Here is a 27882-nt window from a genome sequence, read left to right on the forward strand (position 1 = left end):
CCAGAAAAATAAATAAGATCTCTTTTTTATTTAAAGTATTTTTTCAATAACGTAAGCTTCATTCTACTCCTATTTCCGTTTCCACAAAGTGTTGTTTCCTGCAACCTGTCTTTGCATCTCAGATACTATAACCAGTGCACCCTTGAAGGCTGAGCACGATTTGGTGCTTCAGACGGTTGCGGAGAGGGCGGGGTTGCAACAAAGAATGTCCCAGAGTCACATCACTGCTACCGTGCGAGGAGTGAGACTCTAGTCAATGATCTAAATACAGTTCAGCAGACATTATCAGGAATACATCTTAAAACTAAATACCAATAAATGATATTTATTATTGGTAAAAATTTAATAACTACGAGGTACAATTGTTTGTAGGGCCTGTGTTCAATGTTGTTCTGTCCATACTTATTTTCAACAGATAGGCGTTCAGTATTAAAACCGATTTACAGAGTCTAAGCTAAGTCTACCTACTATGAACACTATTCTGTTAGCAACTCTACCAGGTTGCCGTAACTGTTACACAGAATTAACATTCATCCCAAATATACTTCAATTAAACACGTTGTAAAGAAAAATATTAGCATTTCAGCATAATCAATATTAAGTTATAAAAATATCTATACAATTTTAACTCGAAGTTTTCAGTACATAGTGAGATACATAATTCAGCATTCAGAACAGGACAACAAATCAGGCATTGTCCTGCTAATTATTTCGTCTTGAACTTTGTACAATTCTGGAAAAAACCAGATGACTGACAAGTCTCGCTACATAGCAACCTCATGGCACTCCACCGCCTGAAGGCAGTTAAAGTTTTTTTTTTTTTTTAAGAGAAATAGAAAAGGGCGAGTGTTTCTCCTGCAACTGGAGAATGTATATTTTGTTATACTGGACAGCAGCTTTACTTTTATTCCAGTATTCACTTGACTACTTCGCAACATATCTTGCAGAATTCTAAAATTGTGCGTGAATGATCGTATATCGACGGCAACTTCGGCTGGATTTCCTCAGGCATCGAAAACCTGGAAACTATCGGACTTTCACTCATGGAATGCATGGATATTATCTGTGACGAAAAAAAAAAATAAATTCAGTGCTGTCCTTGGAAATGCAGGTAAGCAAGTAGTGAAACAATTATAAGCAGTACTTATTTACTTACTGGCTTTTAAGGAACCCGTAGGTTCATTGCCGCCCTCACATAAGCCCGCCATTGGTCCCTATCCTGAGCAAGATTAATCCAGTCTCTATCATCATATCCCACCTCACTCAAATCCATTTTAATATAATCTTCACAACTACGTCTCGGCCTCCCCAAAGATATTTTTCCCTCCGGTCTCCCAACTAACACTCTATATGCATTTCTGGATTCGCCCTTATGTGCTACATGCCCTCCCCATCACAAACGTCTGGATTTAATGTTCCTAATTATGTCAGGTGAAGAAAACAATGCAGTTCTGTGTTGTGTAACTTTCTCCATTCTCCTGTAACTTCATCCCTCTTAGCCCCAAATATGTTCCTAAGAACCTTATTCTCAAAAAAACCCTTAAACTATGTTCCTCTCTCAAAGTGAGAGTCCAAGTTTCATAACCATAAAGAACAACAGGTAATTTAACTGTTTTATAAACTCTAAATTTCAGATTTTTTGACAGCAGACTGGATGATAAAAGCTTCTCAACCGAATAATCACAGGCATTTCCCATATTTATTCTGTATTTAATTTCCTCCCGAGTATCATTTATATTTCTCACTGTTGTTCCCAGGTATTTCTCTTTTTCCACCTCTTCAAGAGATAAATTTCCAGTTTTTATATTTCCATTTCGTACAATATTCACGTCACGGGACATAATCATAACTTTGTCTTTCCCGCATTTACTTCCAAACCTATCTCTTTACTTGCTTAAAGTATAATTCCCGTGTTTTTCCTAATCGTTTGTGGATTTTATCCTAACATATTCACGTCATCCTCATAGACAAAATTATGAGCAGTCCTTAAGAGAAATCGGAATTACGCCAGTTTATTTATACTCAGCGAAGAAACGCGGAGCCTCCTGAAGATATTTTTCTGATAGTCATCTCCAGTTGTTGGAACATGCAACAGTAACTTCGTGCGATATCCAGAGATCGTTTTCGCAGTATAAGAACATAATGCCCAATCGCCAACAGAACTTAGCTTCTGAAAATATAGATAAATTGCTTGTGCATATTGTGTACATGCCTTGATTAGCTTTAGAATCCCACTGAAAAGTATATCAGGAGCATTACATTTAAATGTGTAATTTCTATGAATTAATCATCTTATTTGTCTTTACTTAAAATTAAAATAATTTCTTGAATAAACGACAATTTTTAACCCCTTGTGCAATTTTGATACTACATATTTACGCATATTTTAAGGTTTTCAGTAACATATTTATGTGTATATTTTTAAGATCAATATTACGTAAAAATCCGGACTCTAAGCATGACTCATAATGCAAAACATTTTAAAATAATCAACAGAAAGAATAAATAACTACTAACAGGACCTGTTCTAATGCAATACATGTTTATTAAAAATGGAATTGCATAGAGCTTGCATTGAAATGCAATGCGAAACAATTTTCTTAATTCATCAAGAGTGCTTTCAAGTCACGGTCAAGAGAAGGACAAGCAATTCATTTCCTATAAATGCAGACAGAGGCTGGGTGCTGGAGGCTGTTCTGTACAGTACTACACCACCATGAGGCTGATCCTGCTGGCTGTCACACTGTGCCTGGCCCACGGGAAGATTATCCAGCTACGTAAGCCTTAAGTTAACATATATTCAATCTTACGTTTTCTCCACAGTTCTGAATATTCCATTTCATCTAAATTATAGTTAGCGAGTCTGTTCATTTCCAATATTAAAGTCATTTTTTACATGCGTGCTGATCTTAAAGGTTCACTTCTGAAATTTTGATTTTACTTCTTAGTTTTTATTAATTGGAGTCTACAGTAACTACTTATCTGGAAGTATGACTACAAACAGATTCCACTTGAAAGATAATTACTTCACTTGAAATCATCTTCACGATCCAGTTATCGACTACAAATTTGAATATATAAGTATTCAATATTTTTTCTTTAAATTAATGAAACTTGATTTGAGTCTCTTCAAGTTCTTGTATGTACTGGGAAACAAATTAGCTCAACTTATTTAGTTTATAAGTTAGATTTCTTTATTGTAAGGTTTTTTGAGTTGGTTATTTAACGACGCAATACCAAATATTAGATCATTTAGTGTCTAAAGAATTATTGGATATGACGATACGGTAGTTAACCATGATGAGGCAGACGATTCGACATAATTACCTGATATTCAAATTAGGGTTCGGAAAAACCTCGGAAAAAACCAAATCAGGAAATCAGCCCAAGCGGGAATGGAACCCATGCAAGAGCACAGATCCCGATTATCACGCAAACGCGTTTGCCATCTAAGCTATGCCGACAGATCATCATGAAATAAGGATTTTTTTTCCTTACTGGATTTGTCCAAACAATATTTTAGCGTTTCTATTAAAGAGACGTCCATGTGGCTTAGTGAAAGAATGATTTCTGAACTTATTATCACTACAGTGAAACTTCTCATTTACGAACATCGGAGGGACACAACAATCTGTCCGCATCAGGGAGGTGTCCTTTATTGGGAGGGAGGCTCCCCAATCTAACAGTATGGATTATGTATCCATTCACGCTTTAAATGAAATGTGTTACTGTAGTTTAATCACATTTGTTAGGGGGTTTGAGATAAATGTAACGATTTGTTTCATTAAATTAGTTGAGATACCATCTCTTCGAGAGTAACGTTATTTTTTAATTCAAATGTCATTGACATTAATTCATTTTCAGTTACTGGTGATAAAAAAAGTTGAAGAAACTGTATTTAAATTTTGTGCATTACATTTCTCAACTCCGAAAGAATGTGGTGTTATAGAACTTAGAATTTTATAACCAATTTATGAAAAATAATTGTTAAATTAATTTGTAATTTCTTAATTCTCCGATAAAACTAATCATTCTTGCGTTTTACTCTCGTTAATTTTGTGCTCTTTTATTGTACCTGTGTCTTCATTGACTCTTTGCCAAAACGTATTTGGGTCACACTCATATTTCTTAAATTTTTCTTCATTATATTTCATTTTTGCATTTCGTGTAACCGAGTTAAAATATTTCTGTATTTCTTGTAATTATTTAATAGGCTGATATTTAAAGGTTATTTTCTTACTCTATATCCTAGTAACTTATCTCGTACTCGAATTGATTTTACAATGCCAGCAGTAATTCAGTGTTTTATTGTTTTGAATTTATAACAAATTGCGTTAGATTTACTTGAAGCACACTTTTCAATCTGCCTATTAAATATGTTATAAAATAACGAAAAGGCAGAATTTCCATCTTCGCTAATGCTATATACCGAGTGTCATGATTTATATTTGAGTCTGTTTATTAGGTTGTTAATATCAACACTTGATTTTTTCAGTGACAGTATTATGATTAAGCTGTTGGATATGGTGAACATATATCTATTTCTGTACAATGATCCGCAACTGAACTGTAATAAACACAGTTTTTTAATTTCCAATTATTATCAGTTTTATAAAATATATGATCTACACATATGTACGTCTCTGTTGTTCTAGACCAACGGTTGGTTGCCTTAGGGTAATTTAAGAAAACAAAAAACCTCGTAGTTGATACTGCGTCGTTAAATAACCAAGTAAAAAATATAATTCAAATTAAAGTCCTTTATAATTTTAAAGAACGTAATAAATGACTATAAATATTGGGAATAAAGCAACAAATGGAGTAATTTCTACCCTTTATATATTTTATTTCATTAAATTAATGTTAACAAAAGACGTAGCCTATGTCCATCAAACTCTTCGGAAACAAGGTACCACTATCAATTTTGTATTCAAGACACCTGCAATGGCTCTGCTTTGATTGACAATAATTCTGACTTGCCTCGTTTTTCCCACAATCGATTAATTTTCAGATTAGATTATGGCTCGTCATCGCTCTATTCTTCATGGTAAGTCAGAGAACTTTTACACGGTCGAAGTTCATTAGGATGAATTCTTTCAACGCAAGACTGCTTTCCGACATGTCGGCATTAGGTAGACCTGTAAGTGGAATAACAACATTGCTTGTGTTCTATTACAGCCTCATACTTCAAAGTCTGCGCACGCTCAGACCCAAACTTCAACGAATGTGCGCTCAAAAATGGCAGAGAAATAATTCCGCACCTCGTCAAAGGTAAATACATAACAAATCATATGTCATACAATACAAATCACACGCGCGTCGCCCTGAAGATCTTACTCATCAGTTTAGTCCATTTATAGTACAAGGTAATACAAGAATATTGTACAATATTCTAGAATCTGATTTAGCCAATACTTTGTGCAATGTTACTTACAAGCAATGTGAATTATTTATATTTATTTACTTTTTCATTCATGGCTTTTAAAGAACCACTCATTGCCGCAATGACATAAGCACGTAATCGGTCCCTATCCTGAGGAAGATTAATCCAGACTCTACCACCAGGTTCAGGCCTGTCTTCGGGCAGTTAGCTAAATAATAACACAGTATTAAAAATACTTTCTTTAAAGGAGTGTTATAAGGGGGACTGAAGTAAACAAATCGAAATATCTCGATTATTATTGAGTTTTAGGATAATGTTACATAGTTTCAGATGTCTTATTCTAAGAAAAAATTTTATAGGACCCATCAACGAGATATATGCGTCTTAATATAACAATGTGTTTTGTACCCGTGCCTCATCAATCAGGCTGATATAATAAAATATAAAGAACTGACTGCGATTATTTCAGGTGACCTTGCATGTATGTACAGTATATGTCTACAGTACTTACCCCTCTTTCAATTCGTACTTTATTATCAGCCTTCGAGACTTTGGAACCGATACAATAAGTTTACTGTGCATGCACTATAGGTTGTTGACTCGCTGCAGGTAGATAGAGATGTGTTGAGGTAACAACGTTGCCATTTAGAGTAGAGTACTGCAGTAAGAGGAAACACCCAGTAAATATACATTACACAATGATAATGTCAAAGAATATGAAAAGCATTTATTCTCCTGTCTTTTATAAGCATTTGTGTTTAATTATACACAGTGTTAATGGTGGAAATAAGCATGTAGCAATTTTAATTTTTTCATTTATTCTATTGTCGTCTTTAGGAATTGCAGTTACAGTACCGAAGTGCAATGCATCTACTACAAGATACATTCTCAGTGTCTTAAACATAAGTCTTTTTCGGTTATCTCCCAAGTTTGTACTGTAGAAAGCTGCGCTCTACGTCGCATGACGTGATAGGAGCAAAACGAAAAAACCTAACATCATTGCAGTCTCTAAGAGACAGTCCTTTATTCTCGGGTGACTCTATGTTCACTAATTTCCTGTTTATGTTACACAATGTTCCATATCCATTATTTTTACATAAAATTGATTTCCACTTCTGTTTTACACATTCAGTAACCGGTGTCCTTGATGTCTCATTAATTCTCTGTGTCATTTTCTAAATTAATTTGAGGGCTTCCAGCGTCTCTTGCCGTGAATTTTTCTAACCGTGTAATAGTTTCAGACACAGTTTGTATGAAAACCAAATTATTCGTCAGAACATTCAAATCCAGAGCGTTTTCCTTTGCGTATTTGTTGGCATTCATTCTACAGTACCCCCACCCATTGTGCGATTTACCACTATACTCAGTACACCGTTATGGGGATTTCCCACTGAACTGCTCTATTGGGTCCGAATTCTCGAAGCCTGTTTATTATACTCTATTATCACGATATGGCTATCTCACTGCAACTGTTGCCTATATATCCTTTCCATAAGACATATATTTTAATCACATTTTCTTCTAATTAATTTTACACCTGATTCGACAACGAAATCTTCGCAGAATCGTTTAAGTAACAATTTCTACAGTTACAAATGTCTACTTAAGTTATAGGTCTCTCTTAGTGACCAAATTGTGCAGTACAAATAACTCAGCATGAATGAATATGGCACAAACTAATTGTGAAGTTTACAAATGTCCTTATTTGAAGTTTAATTTATATATAGGCTATACGTACAATTTGCAATAACATATTTTTTACTAAAATTCAGCTTAATCCACCGTTGTTGAGAAACAGTTGGCGTGTTTGATTGGGAAATGCTTGAACCCGGGTTCAAATCCTGGTTGTTGGAAGTTACCTAGTTGGGGTTCTTTTCTCTTAACCAACTGGAACAGAACAGCTGGGTAACTTCTGAAGTTGCATCTCAGACTCGTTTCGTCATTATTTCTTCAAGTACCATTACCATTAATACCATAGTCCGGCTTAAGTTCACACTGCAAGGTTCTGTATTCATAAATGAGTGCGGCCGTTCCACGACAAATACCATTCACAGAACAGGAGTAGTAATCACAATAAGCTTCATGTTGAGACACAAACTTTCGGTCTCGTCCTAACATACTAAAGCTTTTCAGTGGGACTTCTACTTTGTAACTACAAAATTCTCTTATTATCGATGGTGCTCAGGTAAAAGAGCTTAAACTTCATTTTTTAAATGTGACTTCTTTGCTGTAATAAGTGTTATTAGTTAAAATTAAATTACAAAACATGAAGATATGATTTCTGACAATTATGTTTCCATTCTTTCATATAAAGTAACTAATAACAATGTGCTAAAATTTAGTTATAACTGATTCTGAATTTCTTTTCTTTTGCGGGAAAAGCCCTCTTACCTGAACACCGTCGATATGATACCACGGAACGTACTGTATATAGCCTAAACATTGCATTCCATAGTGCGCCTTCGTAACGATGAAGTTAAAGGACATTTATCGGGCGTTCCTTGGTGCTCTTTATATCAGTCTGTTGTGAGCTACAGAGGAAGTTGCTCATTCGTTCTTATTGTAGTAAAAGCTATAGTGTTTTTCCTATAAGTTTGAGAACAATGGAAGGATTATTCATTCGTGCAGTGCATGCAAGCTATTCTGAATTTTATACCACACTGAAGCGAGTTATTGTACAGGGACATAATTTTATTTTTACTTCAATTTTTATTCTACCTGACTATTTTAATGTACTTCACTCCCACCCCTTCTACTAATGAAGTTCAACCTTCCTCCACACAGATCCAAGACCGCTTATACAGTCATAGTAGCCTTACGGTTATAGTGAACAGTACGTTCCAAAAATATGTTGGCGTTTTCCACTTACGAAAGAGCTTTCAATATTGAATCATTTTCGCACAGGTACTGTTGTCCATTTGCCTACGTCGCATCCCGGTTTCCCCCAACAGCTTCTATTCGCCTCTCTGTAAAGGCTAGTGGCTGGGCTGTCTTAGCTCTTTTCTGAGAACATTAATTTCTGTTAGGAATTGGACGTCTATGTAATATTACACCCATATAATTGTTTAAAATAACTGAAATAAAAGGGCCTCGTTAAATAATTAACTGTCACATGATTTACCTCCTTTCTACGACCCTGTAACATAACCACTTGGACGGACAGTAGATAGCATGTCTGGGTAATTTTATCTTTTCGGATCGGGCAGAAGTGAAGATTGAATTTACAGTACGTAAGGTACTGTTTCATAGAGTAGGTACAGAATTATTTCAACATTAGTTACTGGTACGAAGGACGAAATTGGTAATTGGAATTACGTACAATAGTCTATAGTGCGATAATATGCACATAAGAAATGAAACCTGTATCGAAATGAACAGCCACCATTTTAAAAAATGTGTTTAAATATCTATATTATGATTATTTTTCAATTTAACTTCATTCTCTATAGTGTACGCTAATGTGGTGTAGATAGAATAATATACACTGCAAAATGAATACGTAAACATGGACAGATCGGTTCGTCAGTAAAAACACTCATTGTTAATCCAGTACTGTAGTTTTATTAAACGAAAACCTAATGAAAATTATCAAACTCAAAAGCTTGATATTTCCTAGTTTACGTCAATGGATGAACTACGTTCCTTCCCTCCTATACCTAGCAAAGTGATTTGTTTGTATATTACGCCAGTATCATCGAACTCCACTTGTGGAAGGGTGTTCCCGGTTCTCAACCGCTGATCCAAAGGTACAGCATAGCCAGGTTAATATTAGAAATGTTACTAAAAATTAAACGATGTCCCTGTAGTTTTATGTAATGTAAGAAGTGAAAGGAAACATCCAACAATAATTTCGAACATTTCGCAAAGAGGATTAGTCGAGTGTTACAGAACAAACTTAGGAGGTGTCAAGTATTGAAGCAGAAGTAGGACAGTTTGAATATTCTTTTAACACAGGTGAGATGTACTTGTATTCATTTTTAAGTTGAAATATTTACCCCACTAAACAAGTTTAGAAACCAAAGTTACTGCCTTACTGTAGTTAAACTTGCGGTGTGAGGGAAGCATCAAATATGGACGACACTGAACATACAAAAGGCTCGCTACTGCAAACGTATTCCAATACCGCACAGATATTAATGTCGAGATACAGGAATATGGTAATCCACAGGTACCCGAATATGAAACTAGGATGGTAAAACTTCTCGCCAATTTCTACATAAATTATTTAATAAATAATTCCCATTCTCCTAGCAACTTAATTTTCAGTAAAAGTTCTAAAGACATGTGACAAGTTTATCTCTACCTATGTGCTCTATATTAAATAAATCAACGGAAACTTATAAAATGAGGTAACATTGCACGGTACATATCTCTGAACAAACAAGGTACACCAGGGATGTCAATCAGAGCGTACATGCGCTACGAGAACGCTTGCGCCACCGGAGCACGCAGAACGCGCCAGCTACGAATACGTGCTTCAGTCAGGGTTGTACAATGTACAGTTGGCATTAATCATGCACCCAGCGAAATAAACTAGAACTTTTCTATCGACCTCTTGCTGCAAACATAGAAACTGTACCACTAGATTGCAGCTAGAAATAATTGATATTGGGAATACAACGTTGTTAAAACATGCATATAATAATCAGGACCTCCTTACCTTTTACAAATGATTGAGTCCTGAACTGAATCCTATAGTCCGTAAATTTGCAACTCAAATTATAACAATTTTCGGTAGCACATATGTATGTGAACAATTTTGTTTTTTAATTTATGAAGCTAGCAAAGTCAAGACTAGGGGCCAAATTATCTGATGACAGTAGTAACGATTCTGATGAAACTTCATTTTGAAATGTTAATTTTCCTTATTTTCGCCGTTACAGAAGATACAGTAATAATTTTAATAACCAAGAATGTTCAGAAATCTTTATATATGTTATGTTATTTCTAAAGCAGTATTCAACCAATCAATCAATCAATCATGATTATTTGTCAGAATCACATTAGCGTAATTATAGAAAATGGTCAATAAAAACAAACAGATTAAAATTCCAAGTTTGTATGGCTGTCGGCTATAATAGTCTGCAAAACTATTTTTTTTTTTTTTTTTTTGCTATTCATTTTTAATTTTCAGAGAAGTCTATATTGTATCTTAAAAGTATTTATTTCAGTCACTAACTTCACAGCATATGTTTGAGGTGCTATACCTTTACATTACATATTTAAAAGACGTATGAACGTTTTCGTTGGTCTTCGCCAAGTACATTTCAGCAATATCAGTGCTCTCTACATAATATCTACAAATACAAAACATATTTAGTGGCATGCAAAATGAGACATATTAAAAAATCAACATTGCTGTGATACACATTGACATTCTATATGACTGCCTTGATTGTCACTTACTTAAAATACACGTATAGATTACAAAAAATATTGATTTACATATATATATATATATAAATGCAAGTTTTCACATATGAGATAATAAAATGACATGATTTAAAAAGTGATAAAAATAATAAAAATATAAAACTAAGATAAAAAGTATTATGAATGTGAAGAGTTGCAAAATTACAGTAATTACATTTATATTCCTATTTCTGTTTCACAATAATATATATTTCCACCATTCAGAATCGTATGCATCATGGTTTGTGTCACGTAATTATTTGAATTTTTTCAAGTTTATATGGATTTATTATAAATACCAATGTATTGTACGTTGGGTTGTTTGATGTTGATTAATGATGTATATTTAATTTTATCGATAATGCTGTTCCTCCAATCTGGAAGTAATTGAAATCAATAAGTTGATGACCCAATTTTAACGGATTTAACATTTAATTTGTATGATATGTTAAATGGAAGAAACTTACATGGCGATGTATTGTCGATATCTTTATCTTAGTTTTATATTTTTATTATTTTTATCACTTTTTAAATCATGTCATTTTATTATCTCATATGTGAAGACATGCATTTATATATATATATATATATATATATATATATATATATATATATATATGTAAATCAATATTTTTTGTAATCTATACGTGTATTTTAAGTAAGTGACAATCAAGGCAGTCGTATAGAATGTCAATGTGTATCACAGCAATGTTGATTTTTTAATATGTCTCATTTTGCATGCCACTAAATATGTTTTGTATTTGTAGATATTATGTGGAGAGCACTGATATTGCTGAAATGTACTTCGTATCTGATTTTGTTGGCGTGGACCAACGAAAACGTTCATACGTCTTCTAAATATATAATGTAAAGGTATAGCACCTCAAACATATGCTGTGAAGTCAGTGACTGAAATAAATACTTTTACGATAAAACTAACCTTGGCTGACTAGTCTGATAAAACTTCATTTCGCAATGTTCATTTTCCCTATTTTCGCTATTACTGAAGATAGAAATTGTAATAACCAAGAATATTCAGAAATCCTTCTATCTATGATGTTAATTTTAAGTTACTAAAACAGTACTCGGCTATAATAGTCTACAACACGAATCTTGGCTGACTATTTTAAAGCACATATAAATTATTCAGCTGTCAGATAATTGCATTTAATATAAATGCATAAACAAATGTGTAACGAATTATTACACCTGGACACCAGATCATTTTCACTTTGTCCGCCCCTTTGTCTTGTTCGTTTCTGTGTTTACGGAATTCCATTCCAGCACGTAAGCATGCGAAGGAATCGAACGTCGTTCATGCGCTCATTCTTTGACATCACTGAGGTACACCATGATAAATAAAATTTTCGTGATCAGAGTTACCAGGAACGTATTTTTTATGTAACAAATTTCTTGCTCCATCACAATATATGTCAGTTGATACAGAAATTGTTTTTCATTCACCTAGATTTAGAGACGTGCGTGTATTCTTTTTTCAGGTGAAAAAACATTCAACTTACCCCCACTCGACCCATTCGAGGTCAAAGTAATGAATCTGTCGGAGGGACAGGGAGAGGGACAACTGAATCTGACTATGAGAGACGTCAAGCTGCACGGGTTGAGGCATGCATACTTGCAGAACTACTCGTGAGTCACAGTGCTAAATTACAGTATAACTAGGACCCATAAGGTCATCTACTAAAAAAAATAATAAATATGAATGCAAATATCCCTATATAAAGTGCAAATTACAGTATATCAAAGGTGCATTAATAAATGAGAAGAAATATATTCCCCTAACAGTACGAATATTAATAAATGTAAACTTACATTACTATTTCGAGGAAGACGCAGAGGTGGTTCACAATTCTAAAATCATCAAAGAGTTCACAACCAATACGTGGCTAAGATTTTTAAATAGCAAACTGGGTTTGTTTCCCCCCAGAATTTGCGTTTACATAGCGAAAAAGTTATTTCAAGGTCACACACGGTCATTGGGGCGTATTTAAATCATGTTATTTGGACAGATTTGTGCAACAAGAGACTAACGAGCAATATTACTTTCTAGAGATATTTAAGCTGCATTTAAATACAAATTCATAGCATCAAGTTTGTTCAAATTAAACTCGCTCTGAAAATAGAAGAAAATAGCATCAATAAGAAACAGAACTTACTTACCATTATAATAAATAGAATGTAAATTTAGCAATAACAAACTGTGTTTGTATGTAATTGCAGAATATAAAACGGTGGAAAAACAAGTGAGCAAGAACTAAACCTTAGTGTTGATAGCGAAAGATAAGAAGCCATGTGTTCACGTATTATTATAAGATAGTTTCAATTATTTGCTTTCAGATGACGCCAAAATATCATTGCTACTATATTGAATGGAATTATGCGACAACATAACAAATAACAGTTTTCGTTTTGAATGGTTTGTAGTGAAAAATTTGTCAAACTGGAACTAAATTTTGGAATCGCGCTCCGTATGAAGAGAAAATATGTTGCATGCCTTACATTAATCACTTACCTCAGGCCTGTCAATTGATGCTCACAGGAGCAAGCGCGTGCTTTAGAGCTCAGGAGAGCCTGAGCGCTTTACAGTGGAAAGGAAAGAGACAGGCGAAAGAAGTAGTCTATGCCGCTTGGTCGAGCTATATTCAGGGATGGCCAGCACTGATTCAATAGATAAAGGGAAGAGAACTTATTAAAACTATATCCATGTTAATTTTTAGATTTGCCTGAGAAGTATAGCCTAAGTGCATTATAAGAATGTAAGTTTTTATTTTAATGCTCATTTTTCACAAGTTTGATTTTTTTATTCAAAAGAAATATTTCTCTACTTTTCGTATAGAAAAGTGAAATTTTCAGGAATAGGCCTATTTATTTAGTAACCTTACAGAATGTTTTCGTAAATCTAATATACCGTAAATGCGTATTACTAAGGCAGTGTATTGAAAATTTTTAAAATATTCGCATGGAAATTGTTGGTAAGGAAATTAATTAACAAAGCAACTACTGTCACATCATAAGCAAAAGATACGAGCCCATTTATTGTAAAAATTTCAGCTCTATAGCTTCAGCAGGTTTCGAGAAAATAATTTAATATTCTGATGGTAGGAAGTTGCTCACAAATATCTCTTTAAAAGCATAATGCGATAAGAGTTTTGTTATGTAATATTAGTTACACTTAAAACAGATACAGTACCTAGATAACTTTGCTTTGTACTGTAATATTGTTTTGATTAGTTTATTGATTACTTCTGTAAGGCTAAAGATACCATCAATATAAATTCCAACTTATCATGTCATACTCAAGCTCTTTCTTTGGAATATCACTTTCTTTATGAATGATGTGTTTCATTCACTTAATTCAGTATAATTATACTACTATGGAATTTAAGTGAATATTTCTTTTTAACTCTCTATTATGTTATTAACATTTAAAACACAAGTGCAATATTAAGAAATCAGTGTTAGTACTTTTGTTTTACAGACAATATAGATAATATTAAACAGAAAGAAGCCATATAAAAATAACGGCATAAAACATCACGTTCCGTTTGAAGTTCTCTTAATCCAACAGGTTGCTTATTCATATACACAACCCTTCCTCTTTCCATACTTAGCGCTTGCTGCCCGCGCACGACGTCAAGGTCAGAAAAATGCGCTTTGACATCACTGACTTACCTTATCATAGACTCATATGCTCCATTTGTAAATCCAAACAAAATTGAAACATTCAATATCAACACAAGAGTGATATGATTCCCGAAGCTGGGTAACGTAGTGTACTAGCTTGGATAAAAAAAAAATGACCAGCTGTCATATGTTAGCATGTCATTCGGAAGAATTCCCGATTTCGGGAGAGATTAGGTTTACACGTGAACGAATCTGTTCCAATTTTTGTTATTATTTCAAATTATACAGCTGTCTGGAACCCCTGATCAAGGGGTGACATAGCAGTGCAGTAAAAGAAAAGTAATGAGTTCCGCTCTGTTTCCCCTTTTCAGTTTGTTATGTTTTCTCTTTGTTTATGGATCGTGTTATAAAATTATTTACAACGAAATGGAGTAAATCAGAAGCAACATAAAAATTATTACCTATCTTAATATAATTAATTGATGAACTAGTGGACTTACTCGTGTTAAATATGAAATATCTGTCCGGCTTACAGCTGTTTCAATGCTTCACGCACCATCATCAGAGCCTACTAGATCGCGGCGTCATCTCGAACTTCTCTGCCTGTTAGGAGGTTGTGTTTTGTTGTTGGAAGGTGTTGAATTGTGGAGTCGAATAGTGTGTGTGTACTGAAATTGATCTGTGTGTTGAGGATTTGATCAGGGTGTGTTTTAGTGTGATTGTATATTTCATATTGTTCTAGTGTGTTGAGTTTTTGGTTCTTGGGTTGTGTGTGTAGGATTTCCATGTCCGTATTTATGTTATTGTATGTATGGTTAGTATTGGTTATGTAGATGTATTGTGTCCTCTGGTTATAGCTTTAATGTGTTCTTTGTAGCGTGTTTGGAATGATCTGCCTGTCTGTCCTATGTAGAACTTGTCGCAACTATTACATTTGAGTTTGTATACACCTGTGTGGTCGTAATTATTTGTTTGTGTTTTTTGTGTGTTGAGATGTCTTTGTAGTATGTTTTCTGTTCTGAATGTTACGTTGTATTTCTGTTTCCTGAATTAAGATGCGATCTTATGTGTGCTTTTGTTTTCATATGTTTGTGTGATATACTTCTTGTGTTCTTGTGTTTGTGTTGTGTTTTGTGTATTTTTGTGTTTGTTAAGTTTTTGTTTTGTCTTCCTTATGATATTGTCTATTATATTTGGATTGTATCCGTTTTCTTGTGCTATGTATTTGATTGTGTTCACTTCTTCATTGTAGTGTTTTTGGTTCATGGGTATGTTGAGTAATCTGTGTACCATTGTCCTAAATGCAGCATGTTTGTGTTGTATGGGGTGGTTAGATGTGTTGTGTATGTGTGTGGTGGTGGTGGTTGGTTTTCTGTATATTTTGAAGGTGTGTTTGTTGTCGATATTTCATATTTAACACGAGTAAGTCCACTAGTTCATCAATTAATTATATTCAAGTGTTAAAAGTGGTGTACGCAAGATTCAAAATGGACTATCTTAATAGTTATAAATACGACTCATTTTCCCTCGTGTAAACCAGAAGCTGTCCGAAGCTGGATTTAAGGCAAATTCTCGCAACACGAGATACGCTTAGGTATATTTTTGTAGAAAATCCAGTAGAAATGGGTCAGGGATGGAGCATAGGAATCAAACCATCGTGAACTCTGCTTACACTCTGTATTAAATAATGTGCAAGAGATTGAATACTCGCTGCAATCCAAACTGTAAAGCAGATTTGGAAACGGTAGGCCTGCCATGTAATCACACGCTGCAAAGATATTCATCAACATCATCATCATCATCATCATCCTCGTCATCATCCTTACATGTAATGGGCCTAGTGGCTCGTTACGGTCTCTTGCCAACGCTTGAACGGTTTGCCCAAGGATCTCTTGCCCACAGGATGGTAATTTAAAATTTGGCGTGGAATTCTAGAACGAGGCATTCTGATGACATGTGATCTCCAGTTTTGTCTGTATTTCTGTAGGTATTCCGTAATCGGTTCAATCTGCGGTTCTTTCATTATGCCAAAATTTCTAATGTGATCCATTCTCGTGTATCTCGCTGTACGACGCATAAATCTCATTTCTGCCGCCGTTAATCTTTGTGAATCAATATTACGAATAGTCTAAGATTCACTACCAAAACAGAGTAGAAGTCTAGCCAATGTTTTATAAATTCTGGTGTGCGCGTGTTTTTGTACTAAGGTTGGATTGAATATCTGATTAATTATCCCCATTGCTCTGTTGAAATTAATAATTTTCTCATTCAAATCTTTTTCTTCTTCATATGAAATTTGGTAACCGAGATAACTAAAATTTTTAACTTGTTCGATGCTCTTATTATTGATGCAAACTTTGCTACGGACTGGTTCCTTTCCTAACAAAGACATCACTTTAGATTTGTCATGCAGAGATTTTCATAGATTATAATATATTAATTTGAAACGCTAGTCAAATTCACCCTTTCACGGACTCCCCCCCCCCCAGATGAAAAATCTACAATTCGGCATTCAAAGAAATATCATTTCAGAACTGACTTCGATAAGGGTCACAAATCAATGCTGCTTACCGTGCCTCAATTGAAAGTGTTGGCTACCTACAACGCATCAGGACACATCCTTCTGGTGCCAATAAGAGGGACAGGAAACATCAACATCACTCTGGGTAAGAGACATGCACATGGATTACATAAGATTAGTTACAAATGAAGCACTGTTTTGTACCACGGCATATATATTCATCCACATACATATGTCTTGTGTTCAGTTCTCGTCGCTCATCATCTCGTGACAGCGGTATAAACAGTTATACACAAATACATAAAATATTATTGACATTACTTTTCGAGAGACAAGTAATAAAATTTTCTGTAGGCTTTTTATACTATACAATTAGAGTCTCACAAAAAAAAAGTTTTAACTTTGAACTAAACACAAGGATACAAAAAAAAAATAATAATAGTACTAAAGTACTAAGGTTCTTCACATTACAGAATATGGATAGATGGATAATTCAAAGAGATACTACAAAAAAGACTACTTGGGCACTTTTTGAAAATGAATGTTTTAATATCCCTGATACAAAAGAAAACGCTTTTAATAATGGCGGGTACTTGACTTTTGTCATCCAATCATATTAAGCCAGTTGTGTATACCAAGTTACCGACAGAGTCGATCCCGATGGTACGCCATAGGAGGCTGGTCTACACTATATCTGTGATCATATGAGATTATTATGGAGATTTATTGGGACGCCACAGGGAAACCGGAGTTCCCGGAAAAATAACCCTGTGTTACCTGGACCATTGGCTCGCCCAACACAAGTTTTAAATAGTAGATAAACCGGGGTAGGACCCGGGTCCACATTATTGTAAGTTGAGCACTCATGTCACAAGACCATCGCGGCGGCTATATTGAAAAAAAGTAGATCTTTACTACCTTCTGTGTACAGCGATTCCTCCAGAACAACTGGACAGATTCTGTTCAATCAGATTTGGAGTCTATTCGTTTGGGAATGATTTTAATGCAAATAATTATTTTTAACTTACTATGAAATTATTGGAAGAATTAACACACATTGGCGAATTATGCCGCAAGCTTCGTTTTTAAAAGTATGTTATTTTACGAAGCTTTATCAACACCTTAGGATATTTAGCGTCTGAATAAGATGAAGGTGATAATGCCGGTGAAATGAGTCCGAGGTCCAGAACCGAAAGTTACCCCCATTTACCCATAAAGGATTGAGGGAAAACCCAGGAAAAAAACCTCAAGAGGGTAACTTTACCCGACCGGGAATCGAACCCAGGCCACTTGGTTTCGCGGCCAGACGCGCTAACCGTTACTCCACAGCTGTGGACCCCACGCTTAGTAATCCCCTATGATGTCTTGTATACAACCACAGTGGTGACATTAGCGCTCAGCGGTCATGTAACATTGAACACTTAATAGTAGGCCTACATTATTACATAGCGTACATGAAACTTTTTCAGCCAAAAAAAAATATCGTTCAGATATTTCTACATGAATTGGATAACCAAAAAAATGAAAAAAACCAGAACAGATATTCTATATTTCTACATAAAGATTGTTCAGACATAGCCTATCTAAACTAATTGAGATCTCTGGTACATGAACTTCAATATCAAATATTGAATTATTTGAGATACGTAACATCCTTAATATCAGATCTGGTATATAGTATTACGCAGAACAACATCCAAATATTCTAGGCGGCACTGTGCGTGTTGGATGGAACTAATATTTATCAGGAATGAGTTAGGAGTAAGATGATTCGTTGGTATAGGCTACACGGTACACACTCGTTGGAGGTATATAGTAGCCTACGTATATAGAAATGTACAGTTGTAATGTTTACTGGACACTAACATAGATAACTGATGGTGTGCATTATTCTCCATACTGCCATTCACCCTACATTAATAAGGATTTAATCAGGATGATTCAGACCACCCGTAACAATAATTATTTCGGAAGCTAGTATTTACTTACTTCCTGGCTCTTAAGGAACCCGGAGGTTCATTGCCGCCCTCACATAAGCCCGCCATTGATCCCTATCCTGAGCAAGATTAATCCAGTCCCTACCATCATATCCCACCTCAATCAAATCCATTTTAATATTATCTTCCCATCTACGTCTCGGCCTCCCCAAAGACCTTTTTCCCTCCGGCCTTCCAACTAACACTCTATATGCATTTCTGGATTCGTCCATACGTGCTACATGTCCTGCCCACCTCAAACGTCTGGATTTAATATTCATAATTATGTCAGGTGAAGAATACAATGCGTGCAGCTCTGCGTTGTGTAACTTTCTCCATTCTCCATTCGCCTGTAACTTCATCCCTTTATTTTCCTAAGAACCTTATTCTCAAACACACTTAATCTCTGTTCTTCTCTCAAAGTGAAAGTCCAAGTTTCACAGCCATACAGAACAACCGGTAATATAACCGTCTTATAAATTCTAACTTTCAGATTTTTTGACAGCAAACCAGATGACAAAAGCTTCTCAACTGAATAATAACAGGCATTTCCCATATTTATTCTGCGTTTGATTTCCTCCTGAGTGTCATTTATATTTGTTACTATTGCTCCAAGATATTTGAATTTTTCCACCTCTTCGAAGGATAAATCTCCAATTTCTATATTTCCATTTCGTACAATATTCTGGTCGCGAGACATATTCATATACTTAGTCTTTTCGGGATTTACTTCTAACCCTATAGCTTTACTTGCTTCAAGTAGAATTTCCGCGTTTTACCTGCACTAAAATTTTCGAGACAAAAATATTTATAACTAAACCTCATGTGAACTTTCACTTGAGCTTGACTTCATCACTCAGCTCTAATAGGACCCGACTCCCATTTGAAATTTTAAAGTGATACGCCACTGACCCTACTTCCTGTTAGAGCTGATTGATGAAATCAAGCTCAAGTCAAAGTATATGTGGTTTAGTTATAAATATTTTTGTCTCGAAAACTTTAAAACACTAGTTCCGGAAATAAGACACTGTTACGGGTGGACTGCATTACCCTGTGCTGGACACGGAAAAACGACGTAATGTCCGTTAAGTTATTATTCCAGAGAAAGCCTCAATTGTTTAACATATCTACCTCATACATACGTAAATTAGTTAACATAACTAAATGGAAACAAACGAAGACAGATATTTTACAATTCTACAAAATTACTCTTCAGCAAAAATTAACTCATTGTTGGAAAATTATAATAATAATAATAATAATAATAATAATAATAATAATAATAATAATAATAATGATTTATTTTAGCTGGCAGAGTTAAGGCCGTAAGGCCTTCTCTTCCACTCAACCAGCAAAAAGTGTATATACATATGCATGAACTTACAAAGAATCCAACAATTTGATTTACATGAGAGTTACATGTATACAAAAGTTATTTACAAATTAAACAACAAAATACTATGAACTATTAATTAAACACTGAAATAAACTGTGTAGCAGAATTAAACTAAAATACATAGAATGTTAATATATTTCAAATAATATTAGATAATAGAAAGTGATTATTACGAGACAATTAAAATACAGCACAATCAGGATGATGTCTAAAGAAAAAAGTAACAATGTAGTCAGTGATAGTTTAAATCAGTATGATTGGAGTGAAATGCTAATAAGGTTATCTTTTAAGCTGTTCTTAAAGGTGTTTATTGTCTTGCAGCCCCTAATACTTTGTGACAAGGAATTCCATTGACGCGAGGTGGATATTGTAAAAGATGATGAATAACAAGATGTTCTATGAAGAGGTATACTTAGCGTGCTACAGATAAGTGATCTGGTATTTACGTCGTGGTTAGAGTATAGATAAGAGAAACGAGACGAAAGGTAATTTGGTGTTGAAGTGTGCAGAATTCGAAAGAGTAAAGACAAAGAGTGTAAAGTTCTACGTTCTTTAAGTCGGAGCCACGAGAGACTTGCGAAGGACGGTGATATGTGATCATACCGTCGGATGTTGCACACGTATCTGACGCACATATTCTGAGCTCGCTGTAACTTGACTGACAATTCAGAACTTAGGTCACTTAACAAAACGTCACAATAATCGAAGTGCGGCGTTACTAGGGTTTGCACTAGGGTAGGTTTTAGTTGCTGGGGCAAGAAGTTTCTCAAGCGACTCAAACAGTGAATGGAGGAACAGATTTTTTTTATCGTTTCTTTCAGCTACTGATGAAGTTTAACATAAGGAGAGATTTCATATCAGTGCAACTGAAGTGTTCTTTCGTGTGAAATGATCGCAACACATTACAAACTTTAAATGATTTAAGAGAAAGGATTCACAACATCAAAATCACTGGCATATAGCATAATATTAAGACTATTTTCAATCGGCCTGGATGTTTCGATATGTTAATCCTTCGATTCAGAGATTACGATTTAAGAACATTCATTGTACTACAACAGAATTTTTTATTCTTTAAAGAAGTATATATTTAAAAAAGATTTATACCTACATAAGTACTTCTTCTCTCCAACAGTCGATACAAAATGCATGGTCCGATATCATTTCATGAAGCAAAAGATTAATGGAGTAGACCAAGGACAGATCATTGCAACGACAGTGCACTTGGACCCAAAGAGGATGTACATCCACCTCGACAACCTCTTCAACGGCGACAAGGGTCTCGGTAAGACAAATTTTCCTTCACTGCAGTTCTGTCAAATCGATTCTCCATTTTGGAGTAGTAACAATAACACAAACATCATCCAGAGTCAATGGAAGTAGAGAGTCAGATACTACAAAGGTAGTACTGTCCGTTACTCAGGAGAAGACGAGGGGCAAGAATGTGACCTTCTTGACTATCGCTGTTGATTATTATAAACATCGCTCAGATAAACATCCCAGTAGCCAGGTTATTACTCGTACAGGAAACATGAGTAAAAATGCGTATGGAAATTAAAGCTAAGTTGAGCAGAAGGAGACCTAATGTTTTCGCTTAGTACATTACAAATATTGACGTGTTGTCGTACGTTATCTGTTCACATCCCTTCCCCCTCAGTCCGCTCTCGTCTTCTCCTGAGTCACCGACAGTAGTGAAATGCATTTCACGTTCTGTTCTCCATTCACAACTGGTAAAGAACCTGTGGGGGCAAGTTTACAAATCTCGTTTTCGCCTGAAATTGAACACAGGACATTCCAGTCCTCACTGAATATACTCGACTGAAGCTGTTCCTGCTCTCCATATCCTTCACACCATGGCTCATAACTCACTTTCTGTGTTTCTCGACCAGCAGCAATACTCCTGCTTGTGCATATTCAATTTGGCCATGTATCAGAATATATGTTATAAATCAGGTTTATTTTCACATTTCTATTATCTTTTACTATGACGTCTATTTTCTTTCCTCATATTTTTCTCAAAATAACTTACTTTGCCAACAACTATCTGATCCATACGAAAAAGTACTGTGATTTTAAAATACATAGGTTTACATGTAAACACAGTATAGATTTTTCATTTTCGTTATATAAAAAAGTTGCTTTTGGCATAATCCTCTATGTCTCCATCCATCCATGTGCAGTGGATCCTACTGAATTATTAGTAGGATTTTGTACATTTTTGAACCAATTCAATGGGGAATTAAATATAGCAATTTTACCGTAAAAATTAATACTTTTTTGCTGAAAATTAACGCATGACACCGGTATACTCTAAATCGGCTCTCATAGTTCAGTTCAAGATGTTGTGCCCTTCATAAAACACAAATATTCACTCACCTTTAATGAAAATAATACAAGACGGAGATATCCTCAAACTTAGGATTATAATTCTCCTAAATCAAATTATAGTCTCCTCTGCATAATAATTTTTATCGAACTAACCTTATAAAAGAAAATTTCATACAAAATATCGGAGCTCACATCAACCTACACGAATATTGTTTGTAACATTTTTAAGATGTAAAATATCAGCACTCACATGTACCACAAGAATCAATTTGAAAAATAATACGACTCTCAGATACCTACACTAATCAATCTGTAAAATAGCAGGTCTCACAGGTACATACATAAATAGATCTGTTCGGTATTAGGGCTCACAGGTACATCCACGAATTAGTAAATAAAATATTAGAGCTCACAGGTACTTACACAAATATATCTGTAAATTAGGGACCACACACACACCTAAACAAATCATTAGGGCTTACACATACCTACACGAATCAATCTGTAAAATATTAGGACTAGCAAGTATTTACAAGAATCAATCTCTAATATATATTAAACTTCGCAGGTACATACGACGATTTTTTAAAAAAGTTCACAGACTGACATATAAATTAAACTGGAAATAATCTGAAAGAATCTTTATTTCTCAACATAATCCCCTTGAGATTCACACACTTGGTTCATCGGTGCCATAAATGTAAATGGACTCCTGGAAGTCGGCAAGAAAAAAAACTTTCTGATTCAGCAATAACCGCCTCATCTGACAAACATTTCACCTCAGACAAATGAGTTTTGAGGTTTGGGAAAAGAAACAAGATTGATGGCGCAAAATCTGATGACTAGGCGGGTGCGGTAAAAAAAACTGAATTGTAGTACACGTAGTTTAGTAACCGCGATTGCGGACAAGTAAGCAGGTGAATTGTAATTAAACCACGCTTTCTTCTTGACCGTACCTGTCCTCTTACCGGAAATTTTTCTTTCTGTTGCTGCAGGAGATTTGAATAGTATTCTCCGATTATTATTCTTTCCTTTAATTAACTCCTTAGAATCCCAAAACAAGGACGCCATGACTTTTCCAGCCAATTTAACTGCTTTGAAATAAATTGCAATTGAGGGGCGTTTTCACAAAACTCGTTATCTACAAAATCTTGTTTTTTTTTTCCAAGAGAGCTCTTTTCTAAAATACACAATTGTAGATACCGTGTTTTGAAATATCTCTTATTTCAAGATCAATTTACTGATATACTTACCAACTTTAGCTTAATTCTGATAGCACCATTTCATTCCCCTGACCCAAAAACATAAGAATAAGCTAAAACCTCAAAATCGAAAAAAATGTAGATAACGAGTTTTGTGAAAACGCCCCTCAATTGAATTTGCTTACTTGGAGGTGGAGAATCACTGAGCTTCCATTGCTTCGATTTCTGTTTTGTCACTGGTATGTTGTAGTGGATCTAGGTTTCATCAGTGACCACAAAATGAGTAAAAATTTGGACGTATTTTTCTAGAATCGAGCCATAAAATCCCCTCAAATTTGTTATCGGAAGTCCTTTTGTTCCGCTCTTAACAAACGTAGAACCCTGCTTACAGAGGGAGACCTTCGAGATGTCGTAGATATTGAGTAATATGTAGCACACCCGCTCAATTTAGATTGCATAACCTCGCTAATTTCCCGCACTTTCAGTCAACCGTCATTCAACATCATATCGCGGACTTTTTCTACAGTTTCCTTACTCGTTTCTGTTACTGCACATCCACTGTGGGAGTCGTCTTGCACACTCTCTTGATCATGTTTATACAGTGCAGCCTAATTTTTCACAGTCGAAAATACTGCAGTGGATTCTCTAGGTGTAGTAGCATCCATGTCTGCTTTCATTTCTGTTAAGCTCATTCTCTTTTTCATGTAATATTTACGGGCAGTACGAAGCTCAATATTTTCCACTTTTACGAATCTGTTGAACACACAATTTCAAAATTAAACTACCCAAAATGAAGTCAAAAGTAAATTTAGATTTTTCGGGCTTAAAATGGCCGCTAAAACGGCGGCATTATTGACAAGTTTTCAATGGCATTTTGTGTAATGCCGCAAACGTTTCAATACCACCTTGTATATCAATCAATCTGTTAAATATTAGAACTTTCATGTATTCACACGAATTCAACAGTAATATACATTAAATTTCGCATGTATTTATATGAATCAATTTGTAAAATATTAGGGTTAACAAGTATTTACAGAAATCAATCTGTAATAGTCTATATTTTAAACTAAACGGGTACAGATGTGAATCAATATATAATAATAAAGTAACACTTTCCGTTAATGCACACTGACAAAATTCAAATAATTCAATTTTCTGTCAAAATTTTACTTTGTCTGACTGAAATCTCCCTAGAATGAACTTATGCAAAGAAGAGCAGGATGCAATTGGTCAGACTTCAAACAAAACAATGAAACTTCTCAAGATTGAAATAATTTACATTTTAGAAAAAGAAATTAGTAACATGCAAAACAAACTAGATTGGGTATGTAAACTGAACATCCAGAACAAGATTACCAAATTTAACACTGGCAAATTTTCCAAATGTAAGAAGGAACTAGGCACCACAAATGAAGAAACTGACGGATGACAAAAGTCAGAAGAAGTCAACAGTGTCCTATGTAATTGAAAGTTGAATGATGATGATTTCAATTTCCTGTAAAATTAAACGAAAAAATACCGCAATTACAAAGTTTTATATCTATGAATTGTACCACTGTGCTGTTAATATTTGCTGAGAGAATGAAACATTTTATTCTAGGCACCTTCTGTCACCTCTTTATTGGGACTCAGGAGATTTATCTTGAATTAGACACAGCAGAAGTAGTTGACGACTGTTATAGTCTCATAGTCTTTCATTTTCAAGCAGTTAAGTGAGTTAAGGATTCATTGCTTGCAGGTAACCAAATGAACAAACTTCTGGACGAGAACTGGAAGGAGGTCTTCGACGAGATCACGCCACACATAGCTGGATCATTCATAGAAATGTTTAGAGGATTAGCAAATGGTTTTGCTAAATCAATTCCATATGATTTATTATTTCCAGAAACTCTGTCATAACTGCTTCATATATATATCTCCAATGCAAACTCTAGTTTCTCTGACATTGCACTGATTAAAGCGAAATAGCGTAACCAGTGCATTTACAGAGGAAGTGTATGCATGTTAAATTTCTCTTTTAAATTTAAACAAACATTATATCATCTGTTGTAGTTTCTATTACATACTGCACAGTGGTAAATATGCAATATTTCATACACAATTTCTAAAGTCATGACCGCTAGTATTTCATACAATGATAGTTAAATATTTACTTGCTACAAATATTTTTAAGTCTTGTTTTTCTGAGTAATTTCATAATGATCACAAGGAAAATAAAAGAATACAGTGTCTTGCAGGAAGTAATTCTTGGTGTTAAGGGAGGAACTTCGACAGCGTCTCTTCACTATAGCATGTCCAACTAGAATGTATTTGGTTTTATTGGGCTATTGGGACTCATGGGATATTTCAAACCAAAAAATTCAAATGTTGTATCTACTGATCAAACTAAAATCCTGAGCCCTGTTTCATAAAGCTAATAGTCTTGTAATACTAGTGTTTGACTTGTTATCTCTAGTTTTACTGGATATTACTGAATTAACACTAACGAGGTTTGGTGAAATTGGCCTACTATTAGAAATATTAAGCACACATTAATGAAATTATTATTTATTTATTTATTTTTTTTACTTGGTTACTTAAAGACGCTATATCAACTATGAGGTAATTTAGGTCGATGAGTTTGGTGATAGCGAGATAGTATTTGGCGAGATGAGGCCGAGGATTCGCCATAGATTACCTGACATTTTCCTTGCGGTTGGGGAAACCTCGGAAAAAGCCCAATCAGGTAATCAGTCCAAGCGGGAATCGAACCCGCGCCCGAACCCAACTCCGGATCGGCAGGTAAGCGCCTTAGCCGACAGAGCTACGCCGGTGGCTCATTTTATATTGAAACACATATTACTGCATCATTTTACTTACTCTTCCATTGTTTAAATTTTTAAAATATATTTACATGTTAAAATATTTTACGATAATTTATGTTTTATTTCACATTCGTATAAGTACCACCAACAGCGGCTCATGTACCACTCGTGGTACCCGTACCATAGGTTGAGAACCGTTGAATTACACTATTAACTTTGTCCTTATAGCTTTGTAACTTTCATGAAACACGGCCTGAATCTATCAACGATCCCTCTCAGAACCGAAATTTTGATCACTTACAACACTAGAAAGAAAGTACATACATATTTATTTGGAAACGTTCTTCGTCATCTGTCAAACATCTCCTACACCAAATGAGAATAATTCAGTTAAATTCCAAGACACTGCAATTTCAATAAAAGAACATTATTTAGAGGAACGATACCAGGAAGAATTTTAAAATGTCATAACACTTTAGATCTCTTAATATTAATGAATAGCTGTAAAGCAGCGATCAAGTGAAAAGAATATAAGCAGCTGAAATGAGAGCGTTTAAACCATCAGAAGTACATTATAATAAGAATGAGGATATCCTCACGATCCGAATCTTCAAAATGTTATCAAGAGTCATATAAATTATCGAACGATCCGTGCAAAAAGTATGAATCCAAACAAAATGCCATATTAACTCTTAATCTTCGAAATAACCGAGAAGCGATATAGGGTGAGCCCAAGAAACTATGGACAGTTCATTGTTGACATTTAATAGTCATCAACTGCTCAAATACGGAAATAGGTTAATAAATTTATTCTGTGGAGGTACTGATGAACCATGAAATGCTCTAGTATGTAATTTACCGCAGATGAATTAAGTTTACACTGACACCGAAACCAATAACCTTGTTATATGAATATGATGACAACTTCAAAATGTTAGTACTGTAACTCAAAATAAAGATAATTGAATATTGTTCTCTGTCTTATTTACCTCCTTTTTATCAAGATACTGCAGAGGAGTGTATAATTAAAGAATGTGATCCCAAAACTCGCTGAGTCATTTGGCCATTTTTATGATTTATAGTTACAGCTGGCCTATATCACTAGATTAAGTTTGAGACATGTGTTATTATATCTGAAGCTTGTTTTCTTGCAAACAACGCCAATCCTTGTCTAAAAATTTATGTTATTTTGCATGCCACATGAAAAATCTCTCA

General features: G+C 34.7%; 1 protein-coding gene across 2 annotated transcripts; it reads left to right on the top strand.

Annotated features, from left to right (window-relative positions):
- The first annotated feature begins 844 nt into the window (after positions 1–844).
- Positions 845–27638, top strand: LOC138699665 (protein takeout-like). Of its 2 annotated transcripts, XM_069825705.1 has the most exons (6): positions 851–2777; positions 5179–5271; positions 12295–12442; positions 16970–17103; positions 21466–21615; positions 25602–27638. In XM_069825705.1, exons 1-6 carry the CDS (start codon positions 2585–2587, stop codon positions 25760–25762), a joined length of 879 nt encoding a protein of 292 aa, XP_069681806.1. In that variant the 5' UTR covers positions 851–2584; the 3' UTR covers positions 25763–27638. The 2 variants fall into 2 exon arrangements, with proteins under 2 accessions (XP_069681807.1, XP_069681806.1); XM_069825706.1 differs by lacking the exon at positions 21466–21615 and having other exon boundaries at positions 845–2777.
- The last annotated feature ends 244 nt before the right edge of the window (positions 27639–27882 follow it).

This window comes from Periplaneta americana, chromosome 5 (genome assembly GCF_040183065.1).
Source record: "Periplaneta americana isolate PAMFEO1 chromosome 5, P.americana_PAMFEO1_priV1, whole genome shotgun sequence".
Lineage (NCBI taxonomy): Eukaryota > Metazoa > Arthropoda > Insecta > Blattodea > Blattidae > Periplaneta > Periplaneta americana.

Bases quoted from the DNA above. Each gene is read 5' to 3' on its own strand.
- LOC138699665 (XM_069825705.1), top strand. From the start codon at position 2,585: ATGCGAAACAATTTTCTTAATTCATCAAGAGTGCTTTCAAGTCACGGT. The intron at 5,272-12,294 runs GTAAATACATAA...TTCTTTTTTCAG, and splicing joins AATTCCGCACCTCGTCAAAG to GTGAAAAAACATTCAACTTA. The intron at 12,443-16,969 runs GTGAGTCACAGT...ATATCATTTCAG, and splicing joins GCATACTTGCAGAACTACTC to AACTGACTTCGATAAGGGTC.